This window comes from Acomys minous (assembly GCF_964271855.1).
Source record: "Acomys minous genome assembly, chromosome: 11".
Classification (NCBI taxonomy): Eukaryota; Metazoa; Chordata; class Mammalia; order Rodentia; family Muridae; genus Acomys; species Acomys minous.
The window spans coordinates 75,459,961-75,487,295 of NC_140492.1; the positions used below are offsets into that span (position 1 = coordinate 75,459,961).

The 27,335-nt window shown below is 39.8% G+C and overlaps 1 protein-coding gene across 2 annotated transcripts; it reads left to right on the top strand.

Annotated features, from left to right (window-relative positions):
• UBE2V2 (ubiquitin conjugating enzyme E2 V2) lies at nt 1–26,622 on the top strand. 2 transcript variants are annotated; one of them, XM_084802479.1, is made up of 5 exons: nt 1–100; nt 10,637–10,785; nt 14,582–14,707; nt 15,339–15,420; nt 25,758–26,622. In XM_084802479.1, exons 1-5 carry the CDS (start codon nt 85–87, stop codon nt 25,805–25,807), a joined length of 423 nt encoding a protein of 140 aa, XP_084658605.1. In that variant the 5' UTR covers nt 1–84; the 3' UTR covers nt 25,808–26,622. The 2 variants fall into 2 exon arrangements, with proteins under 2 accessions (XP_084658605.1, XP_084658604.1); XM_084802478.1 differs by lacking the exon at nt 15,339–15,420.
• The last annotated feature ends 713 nt before the right edge of the window (nt 26,623–27,335 follow it).

The following is a 27,335-nucleotide window of genomic DNA, read 5'->3' on the forward strand; positions in this document are numbered from 1 at the left end:
GGCCGTCTGTGACGGAGCGCGGCGCGCTGACGGAAGTGACGCTGACGTCCTGCGTGCGGCGGCCGCGTCTGGGAGCAGGAGAAGATGGCGGTCTCCACAGGTCGGTTCCTATCCCGGTCCGCCGCGCTCTCGCCACCGGCTGTCCGGCGGGCCGCGCGGGACTGCGGGTGCGCAGTGTGGGGGGCCGCGCGGGGGGCCGGGGGTGGGGCAGGCGGCGGGGAGGTCCGAGCCCGCTCCCGCGGCGGCCCTGCGGGAGCACAGGCAGGCCAGGCCGCCGCAGCCGCCGAGCGGGGGGTGGGATGTGCCGGGGCGGCCCGGGTGGGCGGGCGGCCCTGGCGGTCAGCGGGGCGGCGGCGGAGAGGCGTCCAGCATGGAGTTGGGGTGTGGGGGGTCTCGGCTGGGATTCCACCTGACACGTGCGAGAGGACGGCTGCTGTTCGGAGGCAGGGAGCCGAATGCGTGTTTCTTTTTTCTTTCTTTCTTAATTTTTTTTTTTAAATTTAAGTTTTTTAAATTTAAAAAACTACAGTATACCGTGTAAGGCGAAAGCTAATTGCAGAACAGTTGGTGTCTTAGACGTGGTGTTCGACTCCTGTCTGCTATCAGCATCATGGAATAGGGGTTTAGGAATCCGATGACTTAAAAATCTGTTCAGTTTAAACAAGTTAAAAGTGTTGAGTTTTAGCACTTAAAAGTGATGGTTCATAAGATCTGCAGTTTAAGTTCCTATTGAATCTAGGTTGTAGAAAGGGAAGAGGTTGAGTGGATGTTGTGATTGTTACATTTCAAGGTAATACCGTCATATAATTTTTCATACTGACTGAGTCGTGCCTTAATGTGTGTAAGTGTCATAGGCAGTAAAATCTTTAGCAGTTCTACCTTGGGAAATAAATCAGTGTTCCAGTCTTAGAGCTGAGGTCTAAGACCAAGGATCATTTTTAAAGCGACTTTTTAATGTTATTGAAAATATATGTGCTTATAAATGGGGCCATGTTTTTTGAGAGTTGTGCTCAATACCTTAAAATATTATAAAATGGTGCATTGTAATTTGAAAAATGTCAATTTGTGATTGCATTTGTTAATTGAAACATGACATTTAACATTACTCATATGAAAGAATGTTTAGTATTTTGAAAAGACCAGCAATTAGATAATATAAATGACACATATTTTTGTTAAACTCTTCTGTTCTTTGAAATTGAGTGTATACTATAAGTTTTGATGGATTATTTGCATATGTATTGCATATTAGATATCTATATTCTGTTTGATATTTTCACTGGTCTTAGACCAAAGAAGTGAGAAACCTTGGTATAATTAAAATACATTTTAGAAAATTGAGCTTATTTATTTTTTGAGTCAGGGTTTTATGTAGCCAAAGTGGCCTTGAACTCTAACTGAAAAAAAGTTTGGAGGAAAATCATTCAAATTAGACTTGAGAATTTCTGTAGAAAATTGAGAAACTAAAGAAGTAAAACATAACACATAACTGGTCAGGAATAGAAGTAAGATTGTAATATAGTGCTCTCTCCGTGGTGGATAGCAGAGCTCGGAGTATACCTCAAAGGATGAGCTTAGTATTTCAGTCTAGACAATGACTTTAACATCTTTCCTCCTAGACAAATTCCTCTTTTACAGCCTTTTCCCATGGAGAGGGTCTGAAGTTTCTTCCCTTTCCCTGTGAGTCAAGGGGTTTCATGGACTTAGCTTATTACTCAAGGGTAAGATGTTTAATATTTACTACCTGTGACTCAAGATATCATTTGATTTAATTGTAAGTAATTTACAGTGTAAAGAAAGAAAGGTCTTTGTTCTGTGGCCGTGCATACCTATAATCCTAGCACTGAGGTAGCAGGATTGTGAGTTCCTGATGAGCCTGGCTAGCCTAAACTAGCTAGTGTGTTCCTGTCTCAAAAGGGAACAGAAATTGGGCACTCTTTTGTAGTAGTTTCAGATTTACAGAAAATCTGTGAAGATGATATGCATATCTTACATGCAGTCCTCTTCCTTTGATAGCTTTGTGTGACACGCTTGTCAAAATTAATGACCCACTCCATCAACATGCTTACTGTGTTCATGTTTCTAGTATCACGAGTGGATTGTGTTAGTGTTGTGATGGGCTGTAGTTTCTTTGAATGCAGATGCATGGTAGGCTTAGGGGGAAAGTAAGAGTTTTCCTTTTGTGCAGCTTCTTAGACTCAAGGCAGTCTGTTAATTGGAGCCTCATATAAAAATCAAGAAGCAAATCACATATTTCTAACATAAAACAACAGAGAATACACATTGCCATTTCAAAGAGGAGGAAAGGGAGCCCGGTGAGGAAATACTGCAGCAGTGCAGATAGAACCCGGCAGGGCAGCCAGCAAACCCTGGAGCTCCATGTCTGCTGTCAGAGGCCTTAGATGGCTCTGCTCTCGACGCTTTGCTGCCTGCAACACATTCTCTCTTGCAGCTGCTCCCCTGGGAGCGACATCCCATGGCTCTAACATCTGCCCTACAGCATAGGTTGCCCAACAAAAGTCCAGGCTTCATTTTCACAGCTTCACAACAGTGTCCTCTTAGGGCCTTTTCTAGGACTGCCCTGCCGCGTGCCTGGCCGCCGAGGCTTTCCTTACCCACAGAGGAAGGGTCTCACAACTGCTTTGCTGCTTATGTATTTCTCTTTACTCTAGAGCCAGAAAACAGACAGCATTGGCAAGTGACTGCCGCTTTAGGTGGAGCCTGGACCCCACATTTCAGCACCTTTCCTTTGTTGTCTTTTAGGAGCTATATGTTCCTCAGGCCTTTCCTTTTTACCACCGCAAAGTTATATATCCTAATGTTCTTTTCACTTTAAACTGTACATTTTGTATTTTTTTCCCTGCTTGCTCTTTTCCATTATAGGCCCCATAAGTGATCAGCATGAGACAGTATTGTCTGTCTTGAAGTCTCTGTTAAGGAATTAATCCAATACTTTTCAGCTTAGGCTTAGGCAGATTCTTAGGACAAGGGCAGAGAGCCGCCACCTTCTTTGCCAAAATATCAAGAATTGTGTAGTCTTCTTGCTGCTATTCTTCTTCCTGAGCTGGGCTGGGCCCCCGTAGTCCACACCGCGCTTAGTGTTCTTGTCTTCCCAATCTTTACTAAGGGCCATTAAGTCCTGCTTACATGGTTATCCCATCCCTTGTATCCTCCCATTCTTCCCTCCCTCCCATTTTCCCCTTATTCCCCTCCCCTATGACTGTTCCTGAGGGGGATTACCTCCCCCTGTATATGTTCATAGGGTATCAAGTCTCTTCTTGGTAACCTGCTGTCCTTCCTCTGAGTGCCACCAGGTCTCCCCCTCCAGGGGACATGGTCGAAGGTGAGGCACCAGAGTATGTGAGATGTAACAAGAATAAATTAATAAAGGAGAAAAAAAATAAAAAAAAAGAAAACTGATATATAAAAATATAACTAAAAAAAAAAGAAAACAATCAACTTGTAACAGGATCAAAAGACTTGCACAAACAGTTTATGAAGAAAACTGAATGTGGAAAGTGAGCATAGGGAAATAAACTGTCATTTGTTATAAAAAAAAAAAAAGTCCTGCTTACAGTGTTCAACCCCCTTCCTAGTCCCAAGTCCTAAAGTCTTCCACGTTTCTCCAAAAATACATCATGACTAAGCATTTCATGCCATCAGCCCAGTCCCTAGTATCAACTTATGTGTTGCCTTTCTATTTCTGTGACAAAACACCACACCAAATGTTTAATTTGGGACTTACAGTTTCAGAGGATTAGCTCATAGTGGAACAAAGGCTTGTCATCCACACAGCATAGAGCCTACATCTTAATCTGCAAGTTGGAACCAGAGAGATGGTACACTGGGAATAGTGGGGGGTCTTTTGAAACTCACCCTCAGTGACAGACCTCCTCTAACAAGGCCACACCTCCTAGTTCTTTTTCAAACAGTTCCACCAACTGGGGACCAAATATGAGTAGAATATTTTACTTTGAGTGGGGGCCATTTCATTCAAACTACCGTAAATGTTGAACCACCAAATATTTATTAGATGTGACTGGTGAGCAGTAGCTCTATGAACTTGATTTTCTTAAGGGATTTTGAAGTTACCATGGGAGGGAGAAGCCAATAAAACTCCGAGTGAGCACATAAACGTTTAAAGAGCTGACAGCTCTGAATGGATGTGAGTTACTGATATGCACATGGGCATGTCGGATCCACGGGAAACTGGCTCAGAGGGATGACCAAGCTTGAGTTGGGGTGGGAGTAGGAATGGTGGCAGTCTATAAAAAACCCTAGCAACTTAGTTTCCTCCTCTCTGTGTTTACAGCTTGAGACTTCAGGCCTCCACAGACCTCCTGAGACTACTTTTTGCCTCTCTGCTATAGTAAAGATGCTGAGGTTCCCCTTGGGTGTGCAGTTGGTACCATTCCATCAGAGTGCACACAGCCCAACAGTCCCCAGCTTTTCTGTGTGTCTGACCTTCATTCCCTCATTGCTCCTAGTCAAGTTTCCAGGACCAAGCCATGTAAGACACAGCAGATCCTAAGTTCTAATCTTGTGAAAAAACATCATTCTTCTTTGACCCCTGGGGTGATCATATGGATACTGAAACTTGAGTTCAGTTTTAGGGAATTATTTCTACCATAAAAACCCAAAACAGGAGCTGAGTATGGTGACACACGCCTTTAATCCCAGCACTCGGGAGGCAGAGGCAGGCAGATCAGTGTGAGTTTGAGGCTAGCCTGGTCTACAAAGCGAGTTCAGGACAGCCAAGGCTACACAGAGAAACCCTGTCTTGAAAACCCAAACCCAAAACAAGAAAAATTAATACAAAACCCTAGCAAAACAGCTTTACTGAGATGTGTACTATTTACGTCTATTTAATGAGTACAGTTTACTTGAGTTTGGTGTATTTAGAGATGTGTAAAGTAGAACGAACTTAAAGAGAGGCTACTCAGATACTGAATTATTGATTTAGTTAGTGATTTACTTAAAGCACTGCTTGGACTGCCTATTTATCAATGACAACTTCACTTGCTACCTGAAGCAATGGTTCTTTGCCCTTAGCAACTTGCTGTCTTAACACATAACCTTGCAGTTTTAGAGAACAAAAGAAAAATTCTAACTGGAGCCGAGACTCAGGCCTTGCAGGAGTCATCCTGGCTCTGGTCCTTTGGTGGTCTCTCTTTCATTCTCATTGGGTTTCAGAGCAGTGATGATTCCACCACACGTACAGTCATGGCTACAGCCATTTAAAACATTTCAGTTTCATAGGAAGTAACTGTAAACACATTGGCACTATACTGTTACTCCCAATGTCTAGCAGCTTCCAAATTACTTTCTGTCCTAATAGATACGCCTCTTTTTCACTCATGTCTTTTTATATGAGTGGAACCATGTTGTATATGATCTTTGTGGTCACCTTTTTCACTCTCTGTAATGGTTTGGATAGGATTGCCCTTCTAAAAGGCCCTATGCTGAATACTTGGTTCTTGTTTGGCAGATCTAGTCACTGAGGGCTGATTGACTTTGATGAAGTCAAGTCGAGGTTAACCTATCGATATTCATAATTTGGTAACATTTGGGGAAGGGTGGAAAGTAGGAGATAGAGCCTGATTAAGGTTACTGGAGTTGCTTCTTGTTCTGTCTCTTTCTTCTCTGGTTTTGTGCTTCCTGATGGTAGCTTTCCTCCACCATGCCCTTCCATTCTGATGGGTCTACCTTCTCACAGGTCTAAGACCAATGGGGACACCTGAGGAAGGACTATTATTCCAGGAAACTGCCCTCAAATTGTTGAGGCAATTTGTTACAGTGATGAGGAGCCTTACACCTTGTGTAATGTGCTCAAGGGCCATCTGTGTTGTAGTGTACATCATACTTTTATAGTGCTTGTAGTTGAAGAAATGTGGAATGTCTATACCACAGTGTTTATTTGTCCGTTCACCTGTTGATGGGCATTTGGTTACCTTTAAAATTTTATTTTGGCTATTGGGAATAAGGCTGCTATGAACGTTTGTATCTGTTCTGAAATATGCTTTCTTAATGTACACATCTAGAAGTGGAATAGCTGGGTGATGACTGTGCCAACTGCTAGAGGAACTGCTGCTTTGCACTTCCAGAGGGAGCTGAGTTTACAGTCTTAGCATCAGTGTCTGATGATCTTCCTTTTTCCACACGCTCTCCAGTGCTGCCTGACTTTTGGTCCTAGCCATCCTGTGCATGGGGTGTGGCATGGTGTCTTATTGCTTTGTTTGAGAGCCAAGGTCTGATCATTTATTGGTTACTCTCAAAGACTCATTTAACTGTACCCGGACTTAGAAGATTGCAGTGAGGACAGCCCATGTCTGATGCCAATCTATTCCTGGTGTTTTTCTTCGGCTTCCTTCATCTCTTCACCAAAAGTTTAGCATATTCTGCAGCCCCCTTTTTATTAGTGTGTTTCTTCAGAGCAGTGTGTCAACGTGTGCAGGACGAGTGGAGTAATGAGTGCTTTGGTTCCGTGCTGCTTATTTTCTTTGAGGGCTTCCTAGCAACATATTGGTGGACATCATCATCTTTAGAAAGACTGAAGAGTTTTCAGTTCTGCTAGCTCTTTTAGGCCCCACGTACCAAGGCTTAGTAGTATCTGTCAGTCCAGGAATCCCCCCCCCCCCCCCCAACAACCAAGTTGAGAGTGCTCTGATGGCATCCACATCACATCTGTGAGCAGAGTAGTGCTTCCTATCTCCAGTTCTCCTTGGTTTAGAGCAATAATGTGTGTTACTCTACTGTGGTCAGGACACCTCACCATATGGGAAAGCCGTCACCATATAACCTTTCCACCTCTCATCAACGCTTCAGCATCTACTTCTGTGGCCATGCCCTTCTCGTCAAGTGTGGAGTTCGTATTCATCATCCACATTAGTGAGTTTCTGACATTGGGTGGCTGGAATGGAGATACTCAGCTTCATCTTGACCCACCTGATCACCTAGGAGGCACCATTGAAAGAGCCTTACTGTGGTTTTGATTGGCATTGCCCTGATGGCTAGTGATGCTGTGTACCCTTTTGTTTGTTTGTTAGCCATTTATATGTTTTCTTGAGAAGATTTTATGTCCAACAATTTTGTTTTCGTTTTTAATCTAAATTTTAAAATAGTGTGTCATTTATTTTAAGCTTGAATTACTCTGCAGCCAAAACTGAAATATTTTTAAAAATTAATTAATTAATTCCTAGATTTGTGTGTGTGTGTGTGTGTGTGTGTGTGCGTCTGTCATCTGTCAGAGGATAACTTGTGGGGAGTTGAGTTTTCTCCTTCCACTATGTGGAGCTTAGGGATTGAACTCAGCTGTCAGGCTTGGTGGCAAGCACTTATGTACTGAGCTATTGTTCTTGAACTCTTGACCTCCAGGCTTCACTGACCAAATCATGGGATTGTAGGTCTGTCACTGTGGCCAGTTCTTCAGCTGTTCTTAGATTGTAGGTCTGTCACTGTGGCCAGTTCTTCAGCTGTTCTTAGATTGGGCTGCTTTTTCTTTTCTTCTTTTTAATTGATTAGCTGGAGAAGTTTTTTATTCTAGATAGGAATTTCTTCTCAAATAATATACTTTGCATGTGTTTCTTCTATCGTTGGCACTTGCTTTCCCTTAACATGCATAGATACAGTAATAGCTCTATGCCAGTGATTTAAGACTGAGAAAAGAAATTGCTCAAGTATAATCTTACATGATGATACTGCTTTTAATTTACCATTCTGAAGTGAAAGATTCCTAAAGGTGTGTTATGTCCAAATTCATTAACATAACCAAGGCTTATTTTTCTTTTATCTAGTGGTATTAATATGTAGCAAATAGATTTGTGAGTGAATAATCCATGTAGTTTAGGGTGATGCGTAGAGATGGTCAGAGTCCTTGTGGTTGTTTACATAAAAAGTAACCATTGTGTGATTGGGTCTTTTTTTTCTATATAGTAATTCTTTGTCTGTACATAGTATAAGATACTTTGCATACCATCTAAATTGGAGGTCCTTTGGCTTGTGGCTGAAATTATAGTTCAGATGCTTCCAGTGGTTAAAGTTTGATTTGAAATTTTTTTTTTTTCATTTTATCAATTCTAGGTCACATTTTAGTGTCTAACGTATGTACTACAATTTAATTGGGTACTTTATTTGTACTCTTATGTAGCTGATGCTGTTTTAGATTTATGTAAATCTATTAAGAGGTACTCTTTGGGACGAATGTGTTAGATTTTAAAAAAAGTATTACAGATGTTTCTGTTCTCATCTGTGAATGAAACATGCTCTCAATTTAAAATAGTGAGTTTTAGGTAGCCAGAGCTACATAGTGAAACCCTGTTTCAAAACAAAGGAAAACACATAACAAAACAAATATATTTTAAATGTTAAATACATTTTTGAAATACTTATTTGGGAAACTAAAATTGTTCTAATGACTCTTCATTTTAGCAAGATCTTACCTGTGTTTCTTTCTCTGTGAATTAATGTGAATAAAATTTTTACTGTTAAAAAAATTTTTTTTTTTACTGTTAAACTAGAGTTTGTATAAACTGCATCTGTAGATGATGGCTGCAATTTAATTACAAAGATTTTGTTTTCCAAAGCTTGACAGGGCCAGAAGTGTAGCTCAGTGGTAGTGTGTTTGTGTGGGTTGCTTGAGGCCCTAGGTAGTGGTTGAGTGATGGGGGATTATCTGGCAGATACAGAGCTCCTTTGGTCAGGAACAGGGGCCTTAACTACTGAGACCTTCCATGGTTCACCTCCGTATTCTAGAAAATCTTACCTTTTGTTGCATTTCTAAGATTGAATGAAATTCCCAAAAAATATTAAGATGTGTATATTCATGTATGTCATTTGCTAATTGAAATATCTTGTTTTGCCCATTAATTTTATGTCAAGAGTCCTTGGCTGAGAGGCTCAGCTAGGGGAAAAGGTTCATTTTATGATGCTTTCCTCATGATATTTGTTTAAACCTGAATAAGTAGGAATTTATATACTTGCTCAATACTGTTGGTTATGTTTGACACAATGCTTTCTTTTATTTTTGAAAAGTGGATGATAGTTTTGTTTCTCTGGATTTCTTTTTTTTTAATTTAAATTTTTTTACATATACATTTATATTATTACACCTATATAAAATAAGCCACATATAGCAAGAAGAGCCACAGAACATTCAGGAAATACATTCATGCTAAATTAATAGTATTTTGGCTGTTTATATTTGGCAACCTTGAAGAAAACATTTTCCTATCTTGGTGAGTCTGAAATTCTAAATGTAAATCATTATCATATCTCATCTCATTCAACTTAAAACATCAATCTAGACCTAAAAACACCTTACCCCTAAACAACTAGGCTTAATTGTGAAACTCAACTATTTGGTCTTCAACCCCATCAGAGACTTGAGAAGGAGTAATTGATGTTAAACAGGAAATACAGGTTAGCAGCTTCCTAATTTTATAATAATTAAAAAAAAAATGACAGTTTGCTGCCTGAACGGTCACCCCATAGCTCTCCAAAACATTGGAGCATCATCTTCAGCCTTCTGTCCTAGTTTATCTGACAGGCATATTTGTGAGGCAGGAGCTATTGAGGACTTGTTTACCTTGTCTTGGCAGAGTTGGGCCATCGACTCTGCCTGTATCCAAGCTTGCCAAGTTTTAGGCAGAATTCTGTAATGGTCGAAACTAGGCCGTTTTGCCACGTGGCTGGTTCGCCATATTTGAAGCTATCTCCATGAGGGAGGTTCATTGATTCATTACCATCTTTGAGGTAGGCTGGGTGTTGCCAGGAGTTAGCCTGTCTTGTCAAAGAATCATTAAAACAATATAAACATCTTTAAATGCCATATTCTGTAGGACTCTGAGGTTTTTGAAGACCTTAATAATCTAGTGGCATTGTCATTATTTGATTTTTTTTTCAAGACAAGGTTTATCTGTGTAAACCAGGCTGGTCTCGAACTTAGAGATTTGCTTTCTCCTGCCTCCTGAGTGCTAGGAGTAAAGGCATGTACCACCACCAGCCAGGTTTTAAAAAAATAAAAATTTTTCCATAAATGTATTTTGATCATACTTTATTCTTCCTAAACTCTTCCCATATTTTTCAGTCTTTACTTGTTATGTTCTCTGTCTCTGTCTCTCTCTGTCTCTCTCTCTCTTTTTCTCTCTCTCTCTCTCTGTGTGTGTGTGTGTGTGTGTGTGTGTGTGTGTGTAAAAATTGAAACTGCCCCCCAAAAGACAAAAATAATAAAATGAAACAAAAAGCCTGTCCACACACAAAAATGGAGTCTGTGGTGTGGCGGCTTACTGCTCCTGGCATGGGCCTGTCCACTCCATTAGAGAAAACTGACACTTAGGAACTCCCAGAGACTATTGCAGCATGGACAAGATGCACAGGTTCAAACCAGACAGAATCCCAGAACTGAGAAGGGCAGATGGACACAAAGTCCCACCTAACCAGGAAGCTATTTGCAATTGATATCTGCTTGCATTTTCATTTTGAGGTATTCTGAAGTCAGATATTTCTGGAGGCACAATACTTATTTGATTTGCCTTTAGGTGAAATAATGTTTGAAAATTAATTACAGAAGGTTTAATTTAAGCATGAATTTCTTAATAATTATGAGCTTTTTACATTGACACTGACTTTTTTTGTATAGGAGTTAAAGTTCCTCGTAATTTTCGCTTGTTGGAAGAACTTGAAGAAGGACAGAAAGGAGTAGGTGATGGTACGGTTAGCTGGGGCCTGGAAGATGATGAGGACATGACACTCACGAGGTGGACAGGCATGATCATTGGGCCACCAAGGGTCAGTGCTGTGAATTGTACATGTTTACATGTGTATTGTTTGTTTCAAGTGAACATTCAATTTTACTGATATTAAAGACAACTATAACTTTTGACAGAAAGAATTCCTTCATTTTTATATATTCTGTGTACATTTATTTATTGATGCCTCCTGTGTGAAGTGTATAAGCTTGATTATCAAGAGGACTGGGGTGGAGGAGGAGTGGCATGGTATTTTACCCCCAAAGTGTTTATGTTTTAATGAAGAGGCAATACAAATCATTCCAAGTGCTAGATGCTAATATGGCTCAGCAAGTTCACCCTATTTCTTCCAGCTGGAATCATTGAGGAAAGCAGAGCGTAGGAGTTGCCTTTGGAATGGGCCATAAAGGGCTGTTGGCTGGTGGGATTTCTGAAAGTAGAGATGGGGACAGAGAATGCACCATATCAGAGAGGAAGAAAAGTGAAGAAGCGGAGGGGATATTGGGAAAAACTGTGTCATATGTTACCTGCTCTCTTATGTGACTGGAGCTTACACATTGTTGTGCCCACTGTTTTACAGGCCTATACTGTAGTTCTTAGTGCCCTGGTTTATAAAATAGAGTAGCAAATAAGACTCTTCTAGAAGTAGTTTGATGGTAGAACATACCACATGGGGTTTTCAACCACAGCAAAAGAACTAAGACTCTTTCTTTTTCTTCTTCTTTTTCTTTTTTTTTTTTTTTTTTGGGTTTTGGGTTTTGGGTTTATTTTTTGTTTTCTTTGTATGCATTTGTTCTTACATCTTTCTGGTCTGTGTGAAGTTTTTCATTTTTCCTCAATGGAGAAACTTTTCCTCCAGTGTTCTGTTCTGTTCTCTTCCTCCTCCTCTCCTTCCTCTTCCTCCTCTTTCTTCTTCCTTTTTTTTTTTTTTTTAATTTTTTGAGATAGGGTTTCTCTGTGTAGCCCTGACTGTTGACTGTCCTGGACTCACTTTGTAGACCAGGCTGGCTTCGAACTCACAGTGATCCACCTGTCTCTGCCTCCCGAGTGCTGGGATTAAAGGTGTGCGTCACCGCGCCCGGCGAATGAGTAAGTTTTATGGCATTCGCTGGTATTGCCTTTGCAGTCCTTTTATACCGAGTCTGTTATGTACACAGCTTGCAGACTTCATGTACATTCATAGACGTCTCCTTGTGACCTCCCCTTATCTTCCATAGGACGCTTGAGAAAGCAAATACAACATTGCTAGTTAAAAGACTGTAACTTGGTATTTGTGATGAAAAATGATTTTTTTTTCTTTTGGTTTTTCGAGACAAGGTCTCTCTTTGTAGCCTTGGCTGTCCTGGACTCACTTTGTAGACCAGGCTGGCCTTGAACTCACAGCGATCCGCCTGCCTCTGCCTCCCAAGTGCTGGGATTACAGGCGTGCACCACCACACCTGGCTGAAAACTGATTTTTTTTTCACTGCCTGTAAACATTATGATAATCTAACTAAAAAATTGAAAGCAATTGGTTTTTAACATTTTGGCATAGAATGGTTTGAAGATTTAAGTCAAAACTTGATAAAATATAAATTTGAAATTATTTAGGTTGCTTTTTCTCCAGCGAATGCCCTCAGTGGACCTTGTATCTGAAGACCGTGTCTGAGCTTTTCAGTGGTCCTGCAGGCAGACTCTTAGCATAGCCCCATGGGGAGGACACACTACAACTCCTGCTTTATTTCTCATCTGTTTGTGTCCCCAGTTGATTCCTAAGCTACTTGCATTTGCTGGTGTCACTGACACAGGAAATACTATGTCTTGTCCTGTCCCGGCTGGAGCTGACAGCTGTTTCTGTAGCTTCAGTCTCCCAGCTCACTGAGACAGGCACAGAGATGCATGGCCTTCTTTCTCCTCCGTGGGTCATTGCACTAGAGCTGTAGGTGAGGAAGAACACCACTTTTCTTCACTTATGAGGTTTATGACTGAGATGTTTGATACACAGTCATTTCATGAGAGTTTTCTGTGACAAGGTAGCTTTATAATGAAGACCCAGAAAGTTTTACACTGGTTTCCTAAGAGTGTACAATCTGGAGCATTGGTGCACAGAGAGAGCCTGATCCAGTAGTATTAAACAGGGTAGGGCACACTGACCAAGACCTGCCAGGTTCTTCTGTATCCCTGCCTTTTTAGGGATGACTTTTCTTTCTTTCTTTCTTTCTTTCTTTCTTCTTCTTCTTCTTCTTCTTCTTCTTCTTCTTCTTCTTCTTCTTCTTCTTCTTCTTCTTTTTTTTTTTTTTTTTTTTGACTTTAGGATATGAGGCTTAATGGCCTACTTTAGGTTATGCCTGCCAGGTTTTGTGACATGATTCAGTGGAGAAGAGGAGAAGGACTGGTTTCTATTTATTTTGTGTTTGCTTTTTTTGTGTGTGTGTGTGGGGTGTTATGTAACCCAGCCTGACTTCAGACTTGAAGCGATCCTCTTGCCTCAGCCTCTCTAGTGTTTGGGTTCCAGTCATACTACCATGCTTAACATTTTTTGTTTTTGTTTTCCTTCTTTTTAATATTCCTTTATATAATCTGATCTGCATTCCAATTGGGGAACCACAAAAAGATTTTCTCTTGAGAACTGCTTGATTTAATTCATTTTTATATAGCACCAAATTGTTGGGTGTATGACTGTTTCCTGTCAAATTTGGGTAATTTTTATAGAGCTGAAGTATTTAATAACATATCAGATTGTTTCATACATTTCTATTATAGTATTTTAATGATACAAATCTGAAGTCTACTTGAGAGTTATCAAAACTGAATGTCTGGCTGCTGGGTGTGGTGACACACACCTGTAATCCCAGCACTCAGGAGTCCTCTGTGAGTGTGAGCCCAGCATGCCTACAAAGCCAGGACAGCCAGGACTACAAGAGAAACCAAAAGCCAACCAGCCAACAAACCAACAAAACCCAGAAAACAAAACAAAAACTGAGTGTGTTGGTGAGATCTGTAGTTGTTAACATGGCTTATTTTCTCCCTAGTTTTATACAGATACCAGTAGGTATTAAACTTGTTGTTTTCTTTTATTATGTAATTTCCTGTTTCAGTTTTAAACTAGTATGTGAATAAAAGCTATAATGAGAAAGAAAAGCTAATTATATCATGAGAATAAGCCCTGAATAGCCTTGAAGTGTATGTCATAGCCTTAAAATTCCTGTTGTATAGCTAAACTTCATTAATTAGAGACAGTGTTTGAAAATAATGTGAAAATATAAAGTGTACATTAATTCAGATAATGGAGTTAATGAACTATAGATTCATTAAGTAATAATATAAGTAATGGGAAACAGGAAATTGTCTTATTGCTGTAAGATGGTATGTTATGACTTTTGCTAGAAGTAATTGTCCATCTCTAAGAAGTGATCATAATTTTTTTATCCAACAGATCTGTGTGAGAATAAAAAGAAGCAATGTTAGTATTACCAAAATAATAGAAACAAATGAGATTGTTCTGGAGGTGGAAATGTGTGATACAAATCTCACACTTTTCAGTTTAACTTTTTATTTAAAAGCAAAACCTAAATTTAAGGTTTCTTTTTCCTAATTTGTTATAGGCAGCACCATTTGTGTTACAAAAAGTAAGTTCTGATTATTCTGATTTCACTTTGTAGAATTATTTTAGTTCATTCTTTAACTATGCTTGGTGCATTTTTCCTGACTATATAGTTCAAGTAACTTTGTACAGAAGTTTGTACACAATCACAAACATCATAACAAGTATATTCATATTATATGCTCTTTATTGACAGTTGGGCAGTATTTTAGTTTTGTCATTATGACATCCCTTCTTTTCCCTATCCTTTCAGACAAACTATGAAAACAGAATATATAGCCTGAAAGTAGAATGTGGATCTAAATACCCAGAAGCTCCTCCATCAGTTAGATTTGTAACAAAAATTAATATGAATGGAATCAATAATTCCAGTGGAATGGTAAGTTATGATAATAACTTTTTATATAGCATTTACTATGTAGCAAGAGTTTTGAAAAGTTTTGTTCAGCTGAAAATTGTCACTCAGAATGTATAGGCAGGATCATTGGGAGTTTGAGCCTAGCCTGGCCTACATAGTTGGCCCTGTTACAAAAAAGATAAAATTTGTCACTTTCATTTTCTTTGCCCCCTCCCACCCCCTTTGAGATAAAATGTCACCCTGTAGCTAGCTCCAGGCTGGCCTTGAACTCCTGCTTCAGCCTTCTGGGTACGGGGAATACAGGAATTAAGCCACCAGGCCTACCCTTAAAATCTTCAGGTGTCTACAAGTTATGATAACACTTTTCTTAGAATTTTACTAATTACATCAATAATCTTAGTTTGAATAAATCTTTGCTTGATGAAAGACTATTTTTCCATGGATGATGGTGGCGCACTTACAAGGTAGAGGCAGGTGGATTTCCATGAGTTCAAGGCCAGCCTGGTTTACACATTGAGTTCCAGAACAGCCAAGGCTACACAGAGAAACCCTGTCTCAAAAAGCAAAAACAAATTAGTTTTTAGGGTTAAGGTATTTTTTTTTTTTTTTAGATTAAAAGGATGAATATTTATAAAGGGTGTTTTTCTTTGAGGAACAAGTATCTGAATATTTATGGCTGAACATGGTTGGCACATTAAAGCAGATAACAAAAAGAGTAAGCTGTCTGGACCCATGTAAGTTAGTAGGATAGTCGATTTCTTTCTTTTTAAAATCTTTTTCTTTTCTTTTATAAACTATTTATTTATTTTTATTTTATTTTATTTTTATGTCCGTTACTGGTTTTGCTTGCATGTATGTCTGTGTGAGGGTGTGAGATTCCCTGGAACTGGAGTTATAGACAGTGTGAGCTGCCATGTGGGTGCCTGGAATTGAACTCAGGTCCCCTGAAAGAGCAGCCAGTGCTCTCAACCACTGAGCCATCTCTCCAGTGTCAGGGTAGCTGAATTTCTATTTGCTTCTAATCTGTTATGGATCTGTACTTACATAAAACATTATAGAAATTACTAGAAAATGAAATAAAAAGATAGGCGAAACACTAGTTTACATTTTGAGGATGGGGTGCACTTAGTCTGGATTGTTAGTCTAATTTTTCTGTAAGCACAAGCTGTGACTGACATTGGATCTGCTTTTAATAGCAGCAGCCCTAGTACATATCCCATGGCCGAAGGAAAACTCCCTTTTTACTCTCAGTTTCATTTACTAAAGCTCAGACAGGAAGTAGCTAATGACCTTTGCTCAGCCAGCTTTGGAAACCTTGCCTTTTGATTCATTTTATTCCAATTAAAAAAAACTTACGTTCTTCATAGAAACTTAGAAAAATACCAATAATGAAGGGAAAACTTGCATGCTCATCCCAGTGGTTCAGATTGTGGCTGAATAATTAGAACTATTCAGGAGCTATCTGAAATTGGAGCAAAGGAAATGAAAGAAAATGGAAGGAGTCACTGAGAACACAGCAGTGTTTATATGAATAAAAGCTTTTATCAGGTGGCATTAAAATATTTTCATAAACACTCGGGAGGCAGAGGTGGGCGGATTGCTGTGAGTTCGAGGCCAGCCTGGTCTACAAAGTGAGTCCAGGACAGCCAAGACTAACACAGAGAGACCCTGTCTTGAAAAACCAAAAAAAAAAAAAAGAAAAAAAAAATTCATAAAGATGAGAGAGATAAAAGATTTGAATTCTTTGTTATAAAGCTAAGTTTTACAATGTTTAACAGAAAAGATTAATATTTAATGTTTCTTACACTAGGAGTTGAACCCCAGTTTTCTCCAAGAGCAGCCTAACAGAGTCCTGCCTGACCTGGACTCTCTTAGTAGACCAGACTGTCCTTGAACTCACAGAGATTTGCCTGCTTCTGCTTCTTGAGTGTTGGGAGTAAAAGCACGTGCCACTGTACCCAGCTAAGCATCTCAGTTTTTAAATTGAGAAAAAGATTATTTTTCTACTCTGTTTTTTGTTTTTGTTTTTTCGGGGCAGAGTTTGTCTGTGTAACAGAGCCTTGCCTGTCCTGGAACTTGCTTTGTAGGCCAGGCTGGTCTTGAACTCACAAAGGCCTCTGCTTCCCCGAGTGTTGGGATTATAGGCATGTGCCACTATGCCCAGCTCTCTATTAAGTAATTTTAATAAAAACCCAGGTAGCCGAATTTAAACAAAACGATGGATGTTTTATTTTATTATCTAACAGCTATAAAAATAAATATAGGTTAAAAATTGTTAATATTCCTAGAGAAGTTTCTGTTTTCTCCTGCTGTCAAATTTGAATTAACTTGTTTAGAATTTGAGTAGGGGAGTGGGGAGATAGGCAGTAGCCTGAGCTCAGAGCAGCTCAGGACTTGCTGCACAGTCCTGATAACCAGAATTTAACCCCTGGAACCCACATTGAAAACACAATGTCTAAGGCCTTTAATCCCAGCATTTAGGAGGCAGAAGCAGGCGGATTGCTGTGAGTTCGAGGCCAGCCTGGTCTACAAAGTGAGTCCAGGACAGCCAAGGCTATACAGAGAGACCCTGTCTCAAAAAAAAAAAAAAAAAAAAAAAAGCCAAAAACAACAAAAATTGATGCCCAGGGTATCAGACCTGTTACCCAGCACCCCTAATGCATAGTACAAAAAACGCACAGAAACCAAAAACCAAAAACCAAGGGGACCTGTAGGAAGGGGAATGGTGAACAAATGGTGCTTGTCATGGGAATGAGAGGGTCTCAGCAGGAGAAAAGTTTAAAGTAAGAAAGCAAGGTGGCCAGTGTTTTGGGAAGAGATGAGCAGGGCTCCTTATCTATGATGTTGCAAGCGTGACAGAATGTGCTTGAGGGAAAGTTGTAGAAAGGACCAGAATATATGCCATAGGAGAGGCCATGCCTAACGTGCTTTGGGTTCAGACTGTGCTGCTGAATGAAGTTTTCTTCTGTGAAAGTTAAAGTTAAGGTTCACCTTATCCTAGATCTCAGGCAAGAGGGTGGTTGAGGATGTTCGGTGAGTTTTTAAAGTGTATCCACAACCCAAGAACCCCCCAAAAAGACCACCAGGACCCGATGCCGATGCAAAAAACACGAGGACCTTTACCTTTTGGACTTGAGCTTGGCTCTGATGGTCACCAACACAGTGGTATCCAGAAAGAGCCCTGCACTCTGAGCTGAGGGTAAATTTATAGGTTCCTATCCCTCCCAGCTTCTCAAAGCCTGGGAGTTCCAGCCTAGCAAGCGCCTGTTGGTTGAGTAATATACGGAGTCCTAATGTCCAAAGGTCACAGGCTACAGAAAAAGGTGCCAAGACCACCTGTGGCTTAGCTTTCTTTGTTCTCTTTGTTCACTATTTTGGCCAGGGAAGTGTCTGGTTTCTTACTAATAACTCTATCTCCGGTGGGCAGGAAGGAATGTGGCCATAAAACTGGGTCTTTTATCAACTCTGTCTCTAGTGGGTAGAAAGGCTGATTCCTCCCTGCAACTGCCCAGATTATCTCCTGTAGGCCTATTTCTTAAAATTTGCCCCAGGTGACCCTGAAATCTAATTTTATTTCTTCTGGTATCTCAGTCACAGCTGTCCAACCTCACCTAATGTTTAGAAAAACAGAGGATTCCTAAGTTCTCCATCGAGTGGACTTGCTAAGCACAAGGTAGTCGTTGGCCAAAAACAAAACAAAACAGAGCAAAGAATTGAAAGTTATATATGGAAGAAGAAAGCTGAATAGCCAAGAAACAGTCAAGGAAATTTATTAGTTCAAAATTTACCTATTTAGGCCACCAGGGAAGTTTCCATCTTTAAGAGACACAGTGTCAGGGGCTGGAGAGATTGGTGGCTCCATAGTTAAGAGCTTTGTCTTAGTTTTCTATTGCTCTGATGAAACACTGATCAAAAATAACTTGGGAGGAAGGGTTTATTTCAGTGTACAGTTTCACATCACAGTCTGTCACGGAGGGAGCTAGAGCAGTGTCTCAAACATGGTGTGAGCCTGCAGGCAGGAGATGGTACAGGCCCGTGGAGGAGTGCTTTTTGCTTCTGAGCCTGCTTTCTTACTTTATCCAGGACAACCAGCCTAAGGGTGGCACTACCCACAGTGAGGTGGGCCATTCCACATGAGTCAGGCTTGCCTACAGGCCAAGACTGTGGAGGGAGTTTCTTCTTTGATTACCTGAGTGCCTGTCAAGTTGACAAAAATGAGCCAATATAGATATGCATTCCTTTTCCAGAGGACTGTTCAGTAACTATCTGTCACTTCAGTTCCAGAGGATCTGATGCCCTCTTCTGGACTACAAGGACATTTGCGCACACACGCACACGCGCGCGCGCGCGCACACACACACACACTGCCCTCACATATAATTTAAAAAAGCATCTTTTCTTTTTAACGTTTGGGAGGAGATTGGTGCGTTTATGTGTACATGTATGTTCACCAAAGCAGAGCTTGTCATTCAGTGTCATCTTCAATTGTTCTGAACCTTTTACTGATCTAGGGCTTTGTACTGCTGGGGTACAGCTGCACACTGCTCTGCCTAGCTTTTTTTACTTGGGTGCTAGGGATTGAACTCAGGTCCTTGAGTTTTCATGGTAAGCACTTTACTGCCTGAGCCATCTCCCCAGCATGAAACCTGGCGTTGTTGACTGTGTCAGAGAAGAGACTTTTTCTGGACGAGTCTGTGTGTAGCCCAGTTTATTAAAGATTTTAATGCAGAGTAAAGCATTGATAATAAGGGAGGGAGAAGGACTTTTGAGAAAAGGATATTTTTGTACATCCAAGTGACAAGAATGTCATCTAGTTATTTCTTTACAGATGTCTTTGGGTTTTTCCATAGTCTTCATCTTGCAGTTCTTTCTTTCCTTCCCTTTTAATGTTTTTAGGTAGCCCCTAGTGGGTTTCATTAGTCATTCACCTTTGCCCTTTTTTTTCACCATTCCCCGGCCTATTGGTTCCCTTCCTTCCCAGTAGCCAGCCAGCCTGTCTTCCTTCCTTCCTTCCTTCCTTCCTTCCTTCCTTCCTTCCTTCCTGTGCTCATATAATATTGTATTAGGTAAAATAAATTGTATTAAGATAGTCATATTGGGAGCCAGGCGTGGTAGTGCACTCCTTTAATCCTAGTACTCGGGAGGCAGAGGCAGGCAGATTTCTGAGTTTGAGGCCAGCCTGGTCCACAGAGTAAATCCAGGATATCTAGGACTAAAAGAGAAACCTGTCTCAAACAAAACAAAACAAAACAAAAAGATAGTCACATTGCAGGGTCTTTTTTCTCCCCAAAACATTTCATGTATATTATCTATATAGTTTTGTCTTTTTTTTTTCTTTCTGGAAAACTCTTAGTGAATATTTAAGTCTTTACTGTATACTACTACATTGTTCTCCAGAAATCAGGCCGCAGTGCTGCAGGCTTTGTTTACTGAGCACTTGGCTTGTGTTCATCAAACCCTCCTATGTTACAGGAAAGAAAAGTGCAACTCAAGTGAGCAGTCTGCCTATGCTCATAGCCACTAATAAGTGGCTACATTAGAACTCCTCAACCTGCTTAGGAGAGTGGGTAGCTCATATGGCTTGGCTATTCCATGGCTAGCCTCCTTGTCAGTTTACCAGGCTGGAACTAGGCCACCATGGTCATCACCTTGCCTAGAAGCTATCAGCTGGTCAACCTCAACTTTTTTCTTTTGAATGTTTTTAGTATTTTAAATTTTAGTTTATAAGCTGGAGAGATGGCTCAGAGGTTAAGAGCACCTTCCAAATCTCCTGAGTTCAATTCCCAGCAGCCACATGGTGGCTCACAACCATCTATCAGGAGATCTGGTGCCCTCTTCTGGTGTGCAGGCACACATGTAGGCAGAGTACTGTATAAATAATAAATAAATCTTTAAAAAATTTGATTTACATGTATATGTTAGGACTCTCTATAAAGGAGCAGAACTTATAGACTGTGTGTGTGTGTGTGTGTGAGATTTACTAAATGGCTTAAGCATTTGTGATTTACTAACTGGCTTAAAAGTGGTAATCCAACAATGGCTCTCTTTGCAGAGATCTGGTAGTCGTTCAGTTCAAGAAACTGGATGTCCAAACAGTCTAGTTTGGTGCTGGAATCCTGGAGGATTCCTAGGAAGCTACTGCTCTTCAAATCTATGTTGGAATCCCAAAGAAGGAGATTCTATTACTTGTAAAGGAATGCTTAAGACACAGTATTGATGTACTTGCTAGCAAGAGTGAGGCAAAAAAACAAAGGCTTCTTACTTTGTTGGTTCTTCACCTTTATGTGAGAGCCTACCAGAAGGGATGGCACAGTAGGGTGGGTCTTCTCACCTCAAGTTGGTCATCAGCTGCACTCTCTGGGTACTGGGGCCATACTTAGACCCTCTGGAAAAGCAACAAAGACTGTGAAGCGCTCTCTCAGTTCATGTCTTCTACCATTACCTGGATGTAGTGTGACTAGTGTTTCTTGGGGAGTGCACCTAGCAATGGAGTATGTGTTGAGCTGTAAGGCTTAGTATGTACAGAGTGTGTCAGTGCCTGTTCCACGAGTGGTATGTGAATATTTCATCAATGTACTTGCTCAGTAATCCTTTATTTGGGATTTGAAAATTGAAAAGCAATACTTCTTGGAATATAGATGTGAGTTTAGAGGGGTTGAAATAGTAAGATAAATGTTAGATTCAAGAGTTTTTTCTTCATTGATATTCAAGAACTTGGCTTTTTGTGTTTTTATTTTTGAGATGAGGTCTTACTTACTTACTTACTTACTTACTTACTTACAACTTCAGGCCAAGTTGGCACTTGCGATGTACCACTATAACTGGCTGGATAGTTATTTTTATAAGTAAATAGAGTTTCATATTGACTGTTAGTAATTGGGCGAGGATAGTTTTGTGAATTTTGAGGCTAATTCATGTTAAATACACAGATAGTCATGGTGGGTGTTGGTGTAATTGTTCTTTTTATTTATTTAGTAAATCTTCCTTGTCTGTGGTTAGAGGGTCGAGTGTATTACCGAGCTTCATGCTTTGAGGGCTCAAATGTTGGAGGTTATTTTGCATTATAGACTGATAAGGTGCAGATTTTGATATGACAGGATATTTATTTTCTCGTGCTCCCCTTCCTTCTCCCCATCCTTCATGTTGACCGAATGCTCAATATGGGGCAGATCCAGTTCCAAGTTCACTCATATAGTAGTGAGTCAACATGCTTTAATTCCTTGTAGAGCCTTCGTTCCTTAAAGCGTTTTGAACATGTTTCTGTAAAACCACCCACAATTTCTTGCCACAGAGACCTCTTCATAGGACAGTTACCAACTAAACTGTTGATGGTATCTGTTTAATAAGCAAGAGAATGACAGCCAACAAAAACAACATGGACTTGTCCCTAGGGTTTTTGCTGCAGTGGTGAAACACCATGACCAAAAGTAAGTTCACTTACTCTTCCATATTACAGGCAATCACCAAAGGCCTTCAGGGCAGGACCTGATGCAGGAATGCTTGCTTACTCTGCTTTCTTATAGAGCCCAAGACCACCCACCCAGCGATGGTACTGCCTACAGTGAGCTGGGCCCTCCCCCCATCAATCACACACAAAAAATGTCCTGTGTGCTTGCCTACAGCCCAGTGTTTTAGAAGCATTTTTTTCAATTGAAGCTCTTCCTTTCAGATGACTGTATAGCTTGTATCAAGTAGACATAAAAACTAGCCAGCACAGGGGCTCTAGAAAGTGACATTTAAGAACTGTACATAGGGGCTGGAGAGATGGCTCAGAGGTTAAGAGCAGTGTCTGCCCTTCCAGAGGTTCTGAGTTCAATTCCCAGCCACCACATGGTGGCTCACAACCACCTATAATGAGATCTGGTGCCCTCTTCTGGCATGCAGGCAGAAAGAACATTGTACACAGAATAATCAATAACTAAATCTTAAAAAAAAAAAATGAGCTGTTCATAGAAGCTAGTCACATATACAAATGACAAGATAATCTGGAGGTGTGAATATGCTTATGGCTTAGATTCTGGTGATGATTCCAGACAGTTTACTCACTGAGCCATCTTGCCACCTCCAAGGAACTATTAATTAAAAAACAAACAAAAACAGGCCTGTCCATATGCAAATGGGGGGTTCAGTATAAGAGCCATGGATCTTTAATAGACATCTTCCCAGCTGCCTGTCTGCATCTATTTTAGTCTATGCATTATGGTTATGTTGTTAGCTTTTAATTACTTAGTTTTAAGAGTTCTTTATACACTGGAGAAATGCCCTGCATCATACATTAAGTTTGTAAGAACTTTGTTCTATTCTTTGTGTTGTAGTTGTTTTTTCACTTTATTGATGGTGTGGTTTGTGGTATACTTGTTTTTAATTTGGTGCTTTGTTTTGAGGCAGGACATTTTTTTTTTAAGATTTATTTTTATTTATTATGTATATAGTGCCTGCATATACACCTACCAGAAAAGGGCATCAGATCATATTACAGATGGTCATGAGCCACCATGTGGTCGCTGGAAATTGAACTCAGGACCTCTGAAAGAACAGACAGTGCTCTTAGCTGCTGAGCCATCTCTCCAGTCCCTAGGACATTCTTGTATTGGCCAAGCTGATCTTAAACTCCTTGCTCAAGTGATTCTTTGCTTCAGCCTCTCAAATAGCTAGGACTACAGATGTGTGTCATCATAGACTAGCCAAGCATTTTTTAATTTTTATTTTTTGGTTTTTCGAGACAGGGTTTCCCTGTGGAGCCCTGGCTGTGGAGCCCTGGCTGTTCTGGACTCACATTGTAGACCAGGTTGGCCTCAAACTCACAGCGATCTGCCTGCCTCTGCCTCCTGAGTGCTGGGATTAAAGGCGTGCACCACCATGCCCAGCTTGCATTTCTAATTTTGATCAAGTCTGTTATTTTTTGTTGTTATTGTTAAGTCTGTTTTAGGCATTGTGTTTAAAAATTATTGTCAAAAATTATATCATGAAAGTTGACTTCTTTATTTTCTCCTATCAGTTTTCTGGTTTTAACTCTCCTTCTGATCTATGGCGTATTTTGAACTTTTACTTATTTAAATATTCTGGATTTCCAGATTGTTTGTATTTATCTTTCTACAAACAACATTGTAACTTTGTAACATTTTGAAATAAGAACTTTTTCATACAGTTTTTCTTCTTTTCTGGCATTCTAATACACATTTTAGGATTAACTTGTTCATTTTTAGGGCAAAACAATTAAAACAAAGCAGTTGTAAAATTGTGGTTTTTGAGGGTCTTACAGTATAGCTCTAAGCTCTCCTGAGTGCTGAGGATTGCAGAAGACGGCTACCATGCTTGCCAGGTTGAAATTTTAATAAATATTTATTTGTATACATAGATCAATTGGAAGAATATTGTCATGTTCAAAGTATTAACTTTCTGATCCATGTATACTTACTTAGGTATTTTGTTTTTATAAATAGTATTTTAGTTACTGGTGCATAGGTCTTATTAATTTTAATCCTATTATTGTAAATAGCATTATTTTCTTAATTTTAGTTTTCAGATTCTATGCAAGTGTACAGAGATGCAACTTTACGTTTTTAAACATGGATACCATGAACTTCCTAGCTTTAGTAGTTTTTGTCCCTTCACTTTCTCCGTCTCTCCTGTCTCTTGTCTACTCTCCTTCCTTTCCCCTCCCTTCCCTGTCTCCCACCTCCTCTACTTCTCTACCCTCTGGCCCCTTCCTGCCGTCTCCCCATGTTTTTTGAGACAGAGTCTTGCTATGGATTCCTGGGTGGCCTGGAACTCACTGTATAGGCCATGCTGGCTTCCAGCTCACAGAGATGTGCCTACCTTTGCCTCTGGAATGCTGGGATTAAGGTGTGCACCACCATTCCTGGCTTACAGTAGTTTCTCAAATGTCAGAATGTACAGTTGTCTGAGTACAAGATTATGTCATCTGCAAGGAGTAGTAGTTTAACCTTTTTTCTTCCTCTTCAGTTTTATTGAACCTAGAAAGGAGTGTTCTGACTAAAGTTAGTAGATCTAAAGTTTGTCTTATATCAGCAACTTCAATTCACGTCTTAATCATTAAGAAGGATTTTAAGCCTAGCGGTGGTGGCACATGCCTTTAATCCCAGCACTTAGGAGGCAGAGGCAGGTGGATAACTCTGAGTTCAAGGCCAGCCTGGTCTACAAAGTGAGTCCAGGACAGCCAAGGCTACACAGAGAAACCCTGTCTTGAAAAACGAAACAAACAAACAAACGACAAAAAAGGATTTTAAATGTTTACAAAATAGCTATTTAACATTTGTATGCATATAGGAATTCTGGTAACAAGATGCTGCATGTTTATTGTGAAATACAGAAAATGCTTCATCCAGAATTTTAGAAAATCTTGTTAAAGAATATTTTTTAAAAATGCATAGTTTTATTTATTTTTAAGATTTGTTTATTTATTATTTATACAGTATTCTGCCCACATGTGTACCTGTAGGCCAGAAAAAGGCACTAGATCTCATTATAGATGGTTGTGAGCCACCATGTGGTTGCTGGGAATTGAACTCAGGACCGACCTACCTACCTACCTTCCTTCCTTTCTTTCTTTCTTTCTTTCTTTTTTTTTTTTTTTGAGACAGGTTTTTTCTGTGTAGCCTTGGCTGTTTTGGACTCACTTTGTAGACTAGGCTGGCCTCGAACTCACAGCCTCTCGAGTGCTGGGATTAAAGGCGTCCCCCACCACGCCTGGCCACTTAGGAGCTTTCAAAGAACAAACAGTGCTCTTATCCTCTGAGCTATCTCACCAGCCCAAAATATATAATTTTAAAATACATTAATAACAAAATACAGATTTTGAAATCTATAATTTATTATAGTATTCTTCTTATTAAAGTATATTTAGTAAATCAGTATATAGTATATTATCATCATTATTAATACTATTAATTTTGTTTCCTTTTGAGGCAGCGTCTCCATATCTAGCCCAGGCTAGCTTGAACTTAGAATCCTTTTTTCTTTGTTGGGGTTGCAGGTGTGCGCCACCATGTCTAGCTATGGTTCTGAAATGCTTGGTAAGTTAATTGTCTCTCTTCTCCTCCTCTCTCAGGTGGATGCACGGAGCATACCAGTATTAGCAAAATGGCAAAATTCCTATAGCATTAAAGTTGTGCTTCAAGAGCTAAGACGTCTAATGATGTCCAAAGAAAATATGAAGCTTCCACAACCGCCAGAAGGACAGACGTACAACAACTAATAGTGGATCTCAAACTTGTCTTAAATCAACAACCTTCTACTCATGTTAATGTCTTGATTAAATATCACCATGCAGAATACCCACACATTAAGTAAAAGAATTCCAGCTGGTAAACATGACCCGGACAGTTGTAAGAATATATTTAATATATGTACACCTATTATGTTTTCAGGTAACAAGAGAGATGCAGCACATTTTTTCTTTCTCTACTTAAAGCACTGTCATTTAAACATGAACCTGAAGTATTCAAAATTAAATTCAGGTTTTCAAGACAGAAGCATGGCAAAGGAGTGTCAGATGGCCACGGAAACCTTTGTCTCAAGAAGGAAGAACAGGAATGGCATGCTTTATCCATCGTACTTAGAGCTGCAGTTGGAATTGTTTAAAGTAGCAGGTATAATGAATAGTCACAAATTGTGTTAACTCTTGAAGCAGTGTGGGTGCTGACTACTATTAGTATCAAAAATAGGTTCAGGATTGTTTTGATACCTGTATTTATAATAAAAAGATGTTTGGGGGTATTGCTGAATTTCTGTTAAAAGCTGTTCCTGTTTGTTACATGTAATAGACATGATAATTTGTTTACAGTCTTTGTTTAATAAAACATGCCTAGAAGTTTTAAGTGAAGTCAACAAAAAGGAAATAGGTGTATGGATATGTGATTTTGAGATTAAAGTTAGTCTTAAAATGTAAATAAAATATGGAATGTGTCCTCAGAGACTGAGCTATTTCTGTTACACTGATATATGTACAGTAGCCATATCAAGGTAGCAAATTGGGGATTGTTAAGCTAGGCATGGTGATGGCAGAGGCAGGAAGACTGCAAGTCCCAGGTCAGCCTGGGCTGGTACGTAAGACTGCATTTAAAAATAGAAATAAAACTAAAAATATTGAGAGAACACCACAGATTTTCATTGAAACATTTTAAAAAAAATTTTATTTTATGTGCTTGTGGTTAAGACTTACAGACATATTACATGTTTAGTTTAATTTCTTTGCACAAAGAAATGTGTCAGTTACTACATTTTAGATTTGATTTCATGATAGGTAATAATTCAAAAAAGATCTTGGCATTTTAGCAGTTTTTATAGTTACGGGCTGCAAATTATTCAAGTATTCATTCCTTTTTTGTTTGTGGCGTCTTTATTTTTCTATGAAGCTTTTGGTAAATTGCATTGAATGTATTGGAAACATTTCCTTCCATATCTTTCAGGTACTTTTATTTGTTATTTTATTTGGATATATATGTGTGTACCTGTGTGGAGGTCAGAGGACACTGTGGAGTTGGTTCTCTGCTGTGTGTTCCTGGTGTTGACCTCCAGTCACCATGCTGTGAACAAGTGCCTTCACTGCTGAACCGTCTCACTGGTTTCTGCCTTGTCTTGTAAGACCAACAGGAGTCAGTTCTGTCCATTTCACTCCACTTTCACT

Excerpts from the sequence above, each read along its gene's own strand:
- UBE2V2 (XM_084802478.1), top strand. Across the intron at positions 10,786-14,581 it reads TGATCATTGGGCCACCAAGG|ACAAACTATGAAAACAGAAT; the intron begins GTCAGTGCTGTG and ends CTATCCTTTCAG. Across the intron at positions 14,708-25,757 it reads TCAATAATTCCAGTGGAATG|GTGGATGCACGGAGCATACC; the intron begins GTAAGTTATGAT and ends CTCCTCTCTCAG.